Source organism: Ixodes scapularis, unplaced genomic scaffold, assembly GCF_016920785.2.
Source record: "Ixodes scapularis isolate PalLabHiFi unplaced genomic scaffold, ASM1692078v2 PGA_scaffold10__122_contigs__length_95168666, whole genome shotgun sequence".
Taxonomy (NCBI): domain Eukaryota; kingdom Metazoa; phylum Arthropoda; class Arachnida; order Ixodida; family Ixodidae; genus Ixodes; species Ixodes scapularis.
The window spans coordinates 68739527-68752124 of NW_024609836.1; the positions used below are offsets into that span (position 1 = coordinate 68739527).

The 12598-nt window shown below is 44.8% G+C and overlaps 1 protein-coding gene across 1 annotated transcript in view; it reads left to right on the forward strand.

The window, feature by feature from the left end:
- LOC121832922 (aminopeptidase NAALADL1-like) overlaps positions 1 to 12598 on the forward strand; it is a 40977-nt gene that overhangs the window by 23646 nt on the left and 4733 nt on the right. The window contains exons 7-13 of the mRNA XM_042288587.1: positions 1088 to 1186; positions 1463 to 1548; positions 1693 to 1898; positions 4768 to 4831; positions 6825 to 6889; positions 10038 to 10111; positions 11791 to 11881. Of these exons, the coding sequence (XP_042144521.1) occupies positions 1088 to 1186; positions 1463 to 1548; positions 1693 to 1898; positions 4768 to 4831; positions 6825 to 6889; positions 10038 to 10111; positions 11791 to 11881 (685 nt within the window). The remainder of the gene's footprint in view (positions 1 to 1087; positions 1187 to 1462; positions 1549 to 1692; positions 1899 to 4767; positions 4832 to 6824; positions 6890 to 10037; positions 10112 to 11790; positions 11882 to 12598) is intronic.

Genomic DNA, 12598 nt, shown 5'->3' on the forward strand with positions numbered 1-12598 from the left:
ATTCTCCCGAGGTTAGATGCCCGGCGAGAAAGGAAGTCACGTGAACACCTGGAAGGCTGGCGAGCCTGGCTTCCGGTGGAATCCACCAAATTCGGCGGAGCGACTTTTCTCGAATCTGGATCGAGATCTGGGGTGAAAGCTGATCCAAAATGACGAGTGGAACACGCCCGTCTCGATCGGGATCGCCCAGTGAAATGGCCGTGCTCCTAAAAAGTCGATCCCGCGTCGCTGTCCAAAACGACCAGTTCTTTTCACCATAAGCCGAAGCCGCGTGACTGTGATCATAACTCGTCAACCAGAAGCGGCGAATAATTTTTGTATAGAGGAAGTGGTAAGTAGAAACGTGAATCCTTGTTTGGTCTCTATTTTAACGTCGCTAAAGCCGGAGGTCTTGGCGCGACGCGAAACTTTCCGTGACGGGCGCAATGGTAGGATAAAAAGAGCGCGGCTTGCGCCCACCAACCCCACATGCCGGTAGAGTTTCTCTACAAAGAGCCATAAACATCGATTAAGAACCGCAGGAGGTGGCGAGTGCTGAGCATCTAATCGCTTCGCATGCAGGGATAAGATTTGGGCACTAGCCGATGAGGAAACCGATGAAGGTATTACGAAGCCAGGTTTCAGTGACTATAAAATAACTTGTTTTTTCCCCGACGAGATGAGAGAGGAGGAGACCAGAAATCGCAGCTACGCCAAAGAGCCTATAGTTCCGCCTGGAATGATTAGGGAGTAGAGACAAAGCTATAGCTGTCTTTGTACTTACTCACAGCTCGAACGCCAACGCCGAACGTCAGACGCTGGCTTTCTGCGTTCGAACGCGTTCCAAGAGTGATTACAAACAAAGGTGGCTAGCCTTACGTCTAGCCACTAATTATTCTTACGAAAGCTTGGTGTCCTGACGTCCCCCCCCCCCCCCCCCCCCCTGTGCGCTCACGTCTTCTTTTCTTCCTCAGCGTCTACAGTCTTCTTAGACCCTATATTTGCTTTTGCTTGCGGAGACGAATGATCTAACATTTCGTTTAGATTTCCATTGCCCTCGGCCTGTCCGGTTCGGACGGGTGTCGGACGCAGATTTGTTCCGTTCCAGGTACATGGGAGGCGATGTGGTGGAGACCACTCCGGAGTTAACAGCCAAGTGGAACATGACCTACCGCCGAGGGCCTCTGAAACCCGAGCACGCCGGAATGTGAGTTTCTACTGCAACGGAACCCCAGCTCCATCGTTTGACCCAAAAAGCGAACGAGATTAGCCTTATGTCTTACCTGTTTCTTAGCTCTAACCTTCCGATGCTTGAGTGCGAGTATGCTCACTTGCATGTTAAGAAACGTACAGTATTTTCTAAGTTGTTCCTGACCATAAACAGCATAAATTCCGTAATTAAAAAATCTCACAGATTAAGTGATCTCTCAGAAAAAGAAAGGGGGCATGCGAGAAAATTGACCGGATTGTTTCATCGTTTCAGGAAGGTCCGCTTGACCGTGAACAACCAATGGAAGCGAGTGGAAGTCTTCAACGTCATCGGCGTGCTCAAAGGATCCCACGAGCCAGGTGCGAAAGCAAAAACTGTTCTTAGTTGTTTCGCAGCTTATGAACATCATGAAAAATTCTTAGTCGTATTGACCGAACGTACAAAAAGTGTCTGACCGTCCTTCGAGTAAATTCCCTCGTCGCCTGACACAACCCCTGGTCCAGATCGGTACAGCATGCTGGGCAACCACCACGATGCCTGGGCCAGGGGCACCATCGACCCCTCCTCCGCAACGGCGCCCATGTTGGAGCAGGCCTACGTGCTCGGGCAGCTGGTCAAGAAGGGCATCTGGCGGCCCCGGCGCTCCATCATCTTTGGCGTCTGGGCAGCTGAGGAGATCGCCATCGCCGGCTCTGGGGAGTGGGTCGAGGCACGTGGCTTCCATCTTGGATGTAGCCTCCATCTGGGATATATAGATTGGCTACAGTGAAACTCACGCCGTAAAACCAGCCGGAAAAGTCGGAGCATGCATAGAATGCTCGAGCTTTCGGCGAAGGTGTTAAGATAGTCGGTGGGACCTTGCCAAATTTCAAGGAGTAGTTCTGGTTCCTTAAAAAAGAAAGTAGACCTCCAAACGGTTTTGGGTAGTCATGGGTTACAAGTAACGCCTTGTTGTAACTTCGTTACTTGTTTGGTAATTTTTAACTGTAACGCGTAACATTTTTCAAATGTAACTTGTAACTGTTGTTCAATTTCTCTTCCTGAAGAAACGACGACCGTGACTACGTTACTTTTATCGTTACTTTTCGCAGTTACATCAGCATTAAGACATCACTGAACGAGTTCAATCAGGCCATTCCTTGCACTTTATTTTTTTTACTTTTTCATACTGGTAATTTTTTTCAAGGCAAGCAGTTGTGGTACGACATATATTCGAGATATAATGCTCAGCTACATAAAAAATCGACTGCGTCGGCAGTACCTCACAGCAATGCAGCACAGAAGATACGCGTCAAATCCCACCATATACATTTTCAAATCACCGTGTTCCGACACTTTGAGTTTCATATGTTCGTCTTGCGCTAACTCGCGCCAGCTTTACTTGCACTTTCATCAATAAACATGGGGAAAGGGGCGCTTCCTTCTTAAAAAGAGATGTGCAGTCTTATAAAAAGATGAATTTAAAAGTAACGCCGGTTCATTTTTTTAAATAATTAACTGTAACGAATATCTTTTTGTTGCGGTAACTGTAACCGTAACTTCGCTACTTTTTTCTGAAAGACTAACTCTAACGAATTACTTTGTGAACTCAAGAATGCCAAAAAATTTGTCAGGGTCAACGGCGGACGTGTTCATCGTAGACGACCGAGTTAGCAATGAAAGTAAAAGCTAGTTAACACGTTCGCGAAACTACCTCTTGCATCGCTTGCCACATTGTGTACGGCGAACCCAAGTCGTAGTGACTTTGTCGTCGCTGCCCTTTCGGTTGTGGTGAACGAAACCGACACAAATGTGTGTACCAGCCCTAACTTGTGGCGCGAACTCTCTAAAGGCACAGCGAGCAGACAACGCTGTCTGTTGTCTTCTCGCTGTGCCTAATATCACTCGATCTTGGGAAAGTAGCGACAAGCTGCCCGTATGACCACGTTTTTGGTTCATAAAACGAGCAGTTTCTCCTCGACCTCTCCATTCTCGATAAGTCTATTTAGGTAGGCTTGTGACGGGTAGCTTTATAGTTATGTTTCCTGTATACCGAGATGTTGCTATCCACACGCCGGCGAAACAAGAGTACATCTTTGTACAGCCACCACACGCGGCACCGGTACTTGAGGACATTGGAAATTATTTTTCTGTCTTGAAATACTCAAGCACAACAATATAATTGTAAGAAATTTGTTGAGATGAGTATGAGTGATAAGTTTATTGCATGCACAGTGCCGAAGTCGCTTATATCGCCGAGGAACGCTTTTAGTATCATGATCCTCCATAGCGATCTTGGCGCGACTGGTTCAGAAGGACCCTTTCGAAGCTTCGAAGATTTTCATGAACCGATATGGTGATAGCCAAGGCGACTGAGAGCGATCAGCCAATTTCCTTGCGAGGTTTGGTCGTCTGTATATTAGTTTTGTGTCCGGCTGGCAGGCAAAGAAGGCAATGGCGCTACTTTCACAGGATCCAGTGACTTTAGATGCGCCTATTGTCTGCTCTCTCTCTATCCGATCACAGCTCTGTACACTCAGAGCAGTGTATGGAGAGAGTTTGTTCAACTGGATGTGCGAGCAGAGCCAGGGCGTGCAATAGACGCAGAAAGTGTGCTTGGCGAGCTCTTTTGGCCAACCAGAAGCCGAAAACTCTCCCGTAGTAGCCAGCGAGAAAGTTTTAGTCATGGTTATATGGTTTTAATAAGCGCGTAAGAGTTAAATGTAGTAACCCCTTGTGGTTTTAAAATAGGGTGCACGGGATGTTTCGATTATGTTCATGCATAAAAATGTCAGAAATGAATGTGCCGCTCGAACTCTGGTTTTATTGGACAGAGTGTGACCTATCGGACGGCAGATTCATGGCCCTCGGCGCCTGGCGTACGGAATATGTCGATCGTTCCGCTTGCCGCGCTCTTCCACGTTGAACTTGGACGGCCGTGATTGGAACTTCACATGCTCCATATTTTCAGGCGCCAAGAATTACTCCGACGCACATATGAATTTTTGTTTCTCGCCACCGCCGCCAGTGTATTATTTCCGGCCCCTGGTTGGCCACATTCTAATTTGTGAAGACGCCCTGGAACAAGCCGAGCCCGCGCTCGGCCAATTATCCCTCCTCATTTGTCTTATATTTTTTAACTAAAAGGCGATCGTATGTTAACAGATCATTCCTGAAAGTTCCTGAAGGCATCTCGACATTGCACCACGCGGCGCGGGGATTTGTGAGGCCGTTCTGATGCATGCACGGGCCAGCGCGCATGCTCCGTATATCTTGAAAGTGGCTAAATTCCTTCTCTGTTGCTACTGTGAGTTTGAAACACAAAGAACGGAAAGCGAACATATCACGATGCCAATGCGTGCCCTGTTTTGTCATCGTCCTGCTTTTTCTTGCTTTCTGATATCGCAGACTGCGAAGCAAACATGGTCCTGTCCTTCTATTTATGGGTATTCCTTCACGTGTCGTCCATCGGACTGCCATAGTGCGTCAGAGTGGCAATGGGAGGCGCTGCGTATTTCTGAAATGTTCTATCGTAGTTGACACGACCTGTGGCGTTCGTGTAGTGATACTATGCAAACAGCACACTTTAACTCTTCTAGGACAAGTTCCTGCTGCTCAACCATGGAGCGGTAGGCTACGTGAACGTGGACAACTGTCCGTCCGGTAAGACATCAGTGGCTTAGTTAGGAAAAATAAATCGCCTAAATATAATTTTCATCTTGTATCTCGAGGTACTCGAACACGAGATGGAAGTAAAAAAAGAAGTGAGACAAACGTTTCAAACACAAGTACTAAGTTTTATTCACCACACTTCTCATATCCTCCCAAGTAACCCTCACCTGTTTGCACACGTTACGCATCGACGTAAAGTTTTGGTTCCGTCTCGGGTTTTAGTATGTGGGTTAACAACCATCTCGCCTGCTTAATAACGCGTTCTTTTACCCTAATTGCACTCGCGCTCTCAACTGTCATTAAGCCACCGATCGTTTGCATCTCCCCACTGTCATTGAACTGTCATGCGTGTCAACTGTCATGACACGCAATGTCATTGACATTGCGTGTCATGGGACACAGTTGTAACCGAAACAAAACCAAAATTGATGTCACAATACTTTTGCTTTTAAGTGATGCGAATGAATTTTACGCATATTTTTTCATCCAATGTAAACGCTGAAAAGAAAATATAATGAACTTTTTTTTTTAGTAAAGAAACGATACTCGGAACGTTTCACGCGAATACAAGCATGAGAAACATAACGAAAGTCTTATCGACACCAACATCACAATGGCCTCCCTCGCCGAACTTTGGCTTCCGCGACGTGCCGTGATCGTTCTAGCAGCAGCTGTGGCCCCGAATCATACCTCTTTCGACAATATTTGCTGCTGTACGATACTTTCTAGATACGTCCCCCAATCTTCCGAAAAAGTAAGTGCTTCATTGGCGCTGGCCATGGGAACTGAGGTCAGCCCAGTTGAACTCAATGATCGTTGCGGCTTAATGACAGTTGGCGCCGCCGTGTAACTCCGACCAATCGCGATTGAGTTAACTATCGTTGGCTTAATCACAGTTACGAGCGCTACTGTACCTTAGTTATCAAATCAAATTATATATATATATATATATTTCTGCTTGTGGTTTCGGCGCAACTGTCCCTAACCTGTAAAAGAAATTTCTGTAAGCAGTTTTTTAAAGATTTCAATTTATTTGTAAACATCGCCTTCAATTTTTAATTATAAGTTTTGCCCGGTTTCGCTAACATTTTCCTTTTAATTTTTCAGGCTTTAGAAACACCTTTGCGTATAATTTAGGTTACTAAATGTTCAAAAACAAAAATGCAGGTCAAGGGACAGGGTTCCTCACTCCCGGGATGTTAGCATACGACCGGCGTTTTTTGTGCACTTCAAATACGAATTGAAGTGATCGGAAGTTGAATGAACCTAGCTCAAGCGGAGGGCTCGTGGTGTCGAAAAGAGAGAAGAAAAAAATTACAGGAGGACGCTTAAGACTGATGAAGTGTAGGAATGCGAAAGCATTCGTATACGTAGTGTATTCATATATAAGCTGAGCGCCCCGGTATCATCTGCAGAGGCCGGGCTCTGAGGAGCGGCGGGTCTGCGCTGCTGCGGCGGCGCGCGGGAGCAGCGCCAGAAGTGGCGTTCCGTGGAACTATCCGGCGAGCGGGCCGCGTCGAAGACATTTTAAATCCCGCATCGCGGAGGGAATTTTCTCTGCCGTTTTCGCGGTTACAGACAACGCTGGCTCCTCTTCATGGGACAGCTAATGCTTTCTTATTAAAACCAGAAAAAACATTACATCAACTTGATGAACAGAACAGCGCACACAAAGGCAAGGACAGAGAAAAGGAACATGCAGGACACACAAGCGCTTGTGCATGTTCCTTTTCTCTGTCCTTGTCTTTGTGTGCGCTGTCCTGTTCATCATGTCATCATACCAACTCGCCCAACTTACTACACTTCTGCAATTACATCAACTGTTGCCAGGAGAACATGGTAATTAGAGCGCGTGACCTCACGCCATTTTAATTAGTTTAGCTGGTCACAGAATGATTATTGATTGCTGCGACGAGTACATTGCCGGCTAGGTGCAGAATGACGCTTCGAAAAGTGTTTAAATAAGCTTATTTTTTCTGCGCAGGTCCGTCGTTTGTACCCTACGCATCTCCGTCCTTGAAGAACACTTTCTACACGGCAGCTCAATTGGTACGCACTCGATCGCCCGTTGGAAAGGGACTTTCCTACGCGCTTTAGCTTTTCACTTTACTTTTTTTCTTGTACTACAGAGGTAGTGTGAATTAGCTTTGTGCGATTTATTTATGACTTTCCCTTAAGCTCGGGCCTCTTCATTTTCTTACATCTGTGAAAGTATATGAATTGTATCTCTCACAATCTCTAGCTTGTGCTACCACGTAAAAACAGCAATGTTGTTCAGGGGTACGAAGAAAAAAAAATTATTACTATGCCTGTTTGCCTTACACGTGCCAAACAAAAGTGTAAATGACACCAAAGATGTTTTATAAACGAGTGTAAGCCTGAAAGCGAAGTATCTTCATAGTTGCTCTTCCATACCCACGTTGGCCGCCTCTATGGCGTTATATCACAAAATGCCAGTTTAAACTGCATACGTTCGCAAGCAGACAGGCTTGGAGTGCTAGTCCGGCCACTACGGGTGGAAAGCTCTTTGTTTGGGCAGCATCCTCGCAACAGCGGGCATGCCTTAGCAAGACAATAGTACCAAATGATTTAAACATAGCAGCAGCAGCAGCAAGATGGCCATACCCATATGCTGCATTTGCAAACGTGTACGACGAAAATCCGCCATTTTGATGTCTGTTGTCAGTGCAATAAGGCATTGCGTATTTGGCAGAGTCAAACGAACACTGGGAATGCCATCCTTGTTTACGCGCGAGACAGTTCATAACAATAAAAATATGTACTGAATTTTCAGTTCAAACTATCTTTCTTCCTTAGCGGTGACGCCATTAGAACTAACCAAGTGAAAATCAGAGCGGCAGATCTACGTGGAGTCGCGTGTCACGTAGCTGAAGCTGCAGGCAACACTGACAAACTTCTAATAAAAAACGGATGACTTTTAGCAGAGTCTTTTAATACGCCGCTGGACACAAGACCTTGATGAAAAATGGTATAGGGTCAACGAATGCCACCAGGGGCACCGCTGTTTTGGAGGGGGCATTTTCGTTTGGCCCACCTCACAATCATTCTTCATACACACTGGCGGTAGAACCGCATCGGCGAGGTGTTTGCGAATGCGGCTGCTTAATGATCCCCAGCAAATTCACGCGCGTTTGATCATAAAACAAGTGTTTCTGCTTTGCTGTTTCTATTTGAATGCAGTGAACCACCCGAAATTCTCAATTACAAATGGTTTTCCAAACAAAATTTCTGGAGCACCGATATGAGTTTACGCCTGTGATTGATAACTTTATACAAGCACTAATTATTTTTTTATTGATCTCTAACAAAACAAAAAAAAAAGAAACTTAGAAATAAGCTCTCTTGTTTTCTTCGTTTTCAAACAAACCGGTGTTTTTGCGAACAAAAAAGAGTTCGACAATGGTGCGTACAGGTTCACACTGCCTCTACTTGAAACTACGCCGCGGCGATGAGGTTTGACGGCGATAGCAGTGCTGAGGATTCATTTTGAGGCAATAATTAAAATGAAAACTTTTATTATCTCGGTGAATGTTGTAAAAAAGAAAGTTTGATCAGTTGATTGAGGGTACAAAGCTGAAGACGCTTGCTCGCTTACAGATCGGAAGATGCCCACGTTCAAAGTGTATATCATTATTTAGACGTCTCAAATTTAAAACAGTTGGACAGCTTTAAAGCTTCGGAGTCCGGACAAAAAAGTAATCAAACACGGTGGTCAAAAAAAAAAAAAAGATCAGCTTGCTTGTAGGCAGCATCGCTGTTCAACGCGCATTTTTCGCAAAAAAAAAAAAAAAAATTTGGGGACTTGAATGCGTTTTTACGACATTTTAAATAAGAAAGAATGAAAACATAAAATGATTCTCGAAGTACGTACGCTATCAGGCTGCATATGTAATGTTTACTTTGGGGTGTTAGACATTAGAAAATATGCTACCGCTACTTTTCATGATTTATTTCACGTGTTTTAATAGACCAAAGAACTGAATCTCATTTCATAAAATTTGCAGTTGATTGTACGACATTTGCTGACAGACAATTCGTGTATATCGTACAACTGCAGCGCACACTGCATGATCATGTTTTAGTAAAACATATAATATAGCGCAAAAAAGACAAGGATAAGAAGTATACAGGAGAGGCGCTAATGTTTTGTTCGGTGCATCAAAACCTTCGTTTTTCGTTCGCACTAATCAGGAAACATCAAGGAGGCAATGTTTCAATTCACAACTTTTTGTTTAACAATCCCATCGTTTGGTAGTTAACCAACTCGTTATACACGAACCAAAAAGAACACCTATAAGAAGACGCAGTCGCACGGTAGTTTACGCATAGAGGAACAAAAACCTTGCCAAACTCTCATTGTTACGTAGTGTAAGCACTGACATTTGTTATGTGCAGGTAAGATAGAGGAATATATCCAGCTCACTTTTGGTGGAGATTCAATATTTTAAGTGTGACGCGTGCCGAAATGACGTGCAAGAGCTCAGAACATTGCCGCGCCTGGCGTGTCACTTCCGAAAGTATCAAGTGTCGAGACTTTCGAGTACACTCACCCACGGAGTAAGAACATAAGAATAAGAACTGGAACATTTCCAGTGCCAAGTAGGACCGAAACTACTAAGGCATGCGACACAGCGACACATGACTCTGACAAAATAACAGCGACACCGTCAGAAACTAGACAGAACAAACGGCTGTCACTACAACAAGCTACTGCGACGGCTGCATTGGCGAGGGGCGTCGAAATAATAATATCGCTATTTTGACGTTTTATGGAAATGACGTGAAAGACGCCAAACTATTTCTGCAACTATTTTGAAGCTGGACGTGGAAATAGTCACTGGCTAAAGAATGCCTAACTTGCGGAATCGTGTATTACCCTAATACGTCCTAACTCATCTATAACGGAACCTACGAGACACTAAGAAATTGTGCACCTTTAAGGGTGTAAAAACGCTGTTCCAGGGACCTATGGCTAAACCGTTTTCTAGATATTAATGGTTTCGCGGTAACACCCCTGAGGGTTAGACCTAGGGCAACCTAATTTACAATCCTAAGGGAGTAGAAGTTTGAGTGCTCATAGGTCATATAAAATAATACATTGTTGTTTTCTTATTGCCTTTTTCACGTTCCTAGACATACGTATAGCTTTAGTTTCCTCTAATATTGCTTCTTTAAGGTACCTCACGGGAACCAGACCCTTTTGGAGTTTTGGCGCGAATTCGAGAACGTCATCGCCCCGGCTTTACCAGAGTAAGTAGATTTTTAAGATAATTTCCACCTGGTAAGGTTTACTTACACGCTTAGATTATACGGCACACTATTTCCTGGTTTTCTTGTGAGCGCTGCCATTTTGGAGCTCTGTGCAGAACGGGATCGATCCACCGTTTTAGAAATAACTGGTGCCACCAGGGGGAAAATGGGGTTCGAGGATTTCAAGGATGAAAACAATGCACGGATTAGAAAGGGGAGGGAAGAAGCGTCTTAGAACACAGTTTGGAGCAAGGAGATTAGCCACAATTTGCACGAAATAAAGCTCAATCTATAGGCTAAGATACTTTGAAAGCTGGTAGAACACATGATAAGGGTAAAATGAAAACGGCCCGACTCAACAACACTAAGGGTTTAATTAAACGTTTCGCCTCCCATGCGGGAGGCTCCTTCAGTAAAGCAAAGACCAACAAATGGTCACACATCGTGCGCTTATCTAGGCATAAAGTTTCAGTACACGTCCGGTAGGGGACTGCAGCTTAATGAATCTAGCAGAGTCCAAACTCACACGCTCCTGAAGAAGTAGTGCCAAGCTCTCCGTATGGTCGCCATTGTAGTTCATGGAATGAGGGGTTTCTTTTTGACCTTTCCATTCTTGGGGAGCCGATCTAAAATTCGATGGTTACTTGTAGCTTTAGAGAGAAGTTTCTTGATTACCGAGATTTCGTTATCCCCATACCGGGGAACAAGCGCACAACTTCCCACCGCCATTACATGCGGCGTCGGTGCTCGGCGGCATTGAAAATAAATTTTTTATCTTCGAATACGCAAAAACAACAATACCCTTCCGTGGTGATAATCATGACTGATATTTTGATTGCATGCACAGTGCCAAAAACGCTTATATTGGGGAGGAACGCTTTCAGATACGATGATGCTCCATGGCGATCTTGGCGCGACTGGACCAGAACAATCCCTTAGAAAGCTTCAAAGATTTGATGGACCAAAATTGCGGTTGTCATGGCAACTGAGACTGATCAGCCAATCAGCTTGCAAAGCTCGGTCGTCTGTAGTGTAGTATCTGTTCACGTCCGTCTAGAAGGCAGGAAACGCAATGGCGATACTTTCCCAGAATACCGTTACTTCAGCAGGATTTTGCTTCCTTGGTCGAGGCGACGCCCGCGCTCACCTGAGCACGTGCTCACGTATTTTTCAACAAGAACTTCCCGAACCCAGGATTTCCGGAAATGGTCCGTCGGCGATAGTTACAATTCAAAAACCCGACTTTATGAGTTCGAGATGTCGTGTCAGAAAGCTCGAGCGATGTCGCTATGTTCTGTCATGGGCCGTTTAAACATTTAGGGATAACAGAAAGCTGCTTCCTGTGATTTCAGCAGACATTATTCTAGACACCGGGCAACAGGGGTTTTAAGCATCCTCAAGATGGCTGAAGCGTAACTTGCTTAGTGTCTCGTTTAAGAACCAGGCAAAACAAAGCTATGGCCGCCAGAGAGGTTCACCAACATAGCTCAACATGGCGTTACGAAAATGGAGTGTGGATTCGTGAAGCCGACGAAGGGCGTAGATCACTTTGGAAGATACTAACCAGAACATTTATTGCATTCACAAATCTGACGTCTAATGACAGACCGTCACATGACGCCGCGTTTCCAAGGTCAATGATGACGATTCGATGTTTGCCGCCTTCACTTACCTTACAGCGTCCGCCTGACACACGGAGGAGCGGACAACAATGCTTTCAACTTTTACGCGGGAATACCGGCAGTGGCACTGACATTCCGACCGGACCCGGTAAGTTTAAAAAAACCAAAAAAAAAAAACACTTTTTTAATTATATATTCTCAAAGACAATGAATCTAAAGCAAGTTAAGTAAATAGCAAAACACAGCTGTTCATATTACGCTACTGTAATGTACACCGAACTTCATGCTACAAGGCGAAATAGCTCAGTAAAAATATTTAAAAAAAAACTTGCATCACTGAGAAGGTTGCAATAAAACAAAAACAAGAAGTCCTGGGCGGAATACGGAGTAAGTTCTTTTAACGCCATAAATTAACTAGCTCGTGTAGCAGAAAAGCCTGCGTCGGTGGCGTGACGGGAAAATCCTGATTGGTGGATTCGGTCATGACGTCAGAGCCACATGACCTCGAGCGAAAATTTCAAACAACTCACCACGCTCATGTGAAACGTGACGTCACGCGTGGAATAAAGGTGAATAAAACATGACATGTCGTGCAAATTAAAGGTCGCCGCCAAATGATTTTACTTTATAAAGTCATACATATGCCTTAAAGAAAAACATGAAGAATTTGAGGCGGGATTCGAACTCACGGCCCTTGAGTAGCGAGCCAGTCACGCTACTGACTAAGCCACGAAGGCAATTTTGCATGGTGAATGACAAAGCGATGCGAATGGGACCCGATAACGCTATCGCGTTCAGCTATTAAAGCGTCCTCCAAGTTTTTCAACAAAAGATTAAAAAAAAAGTTCTTATGTGGCATTATGGC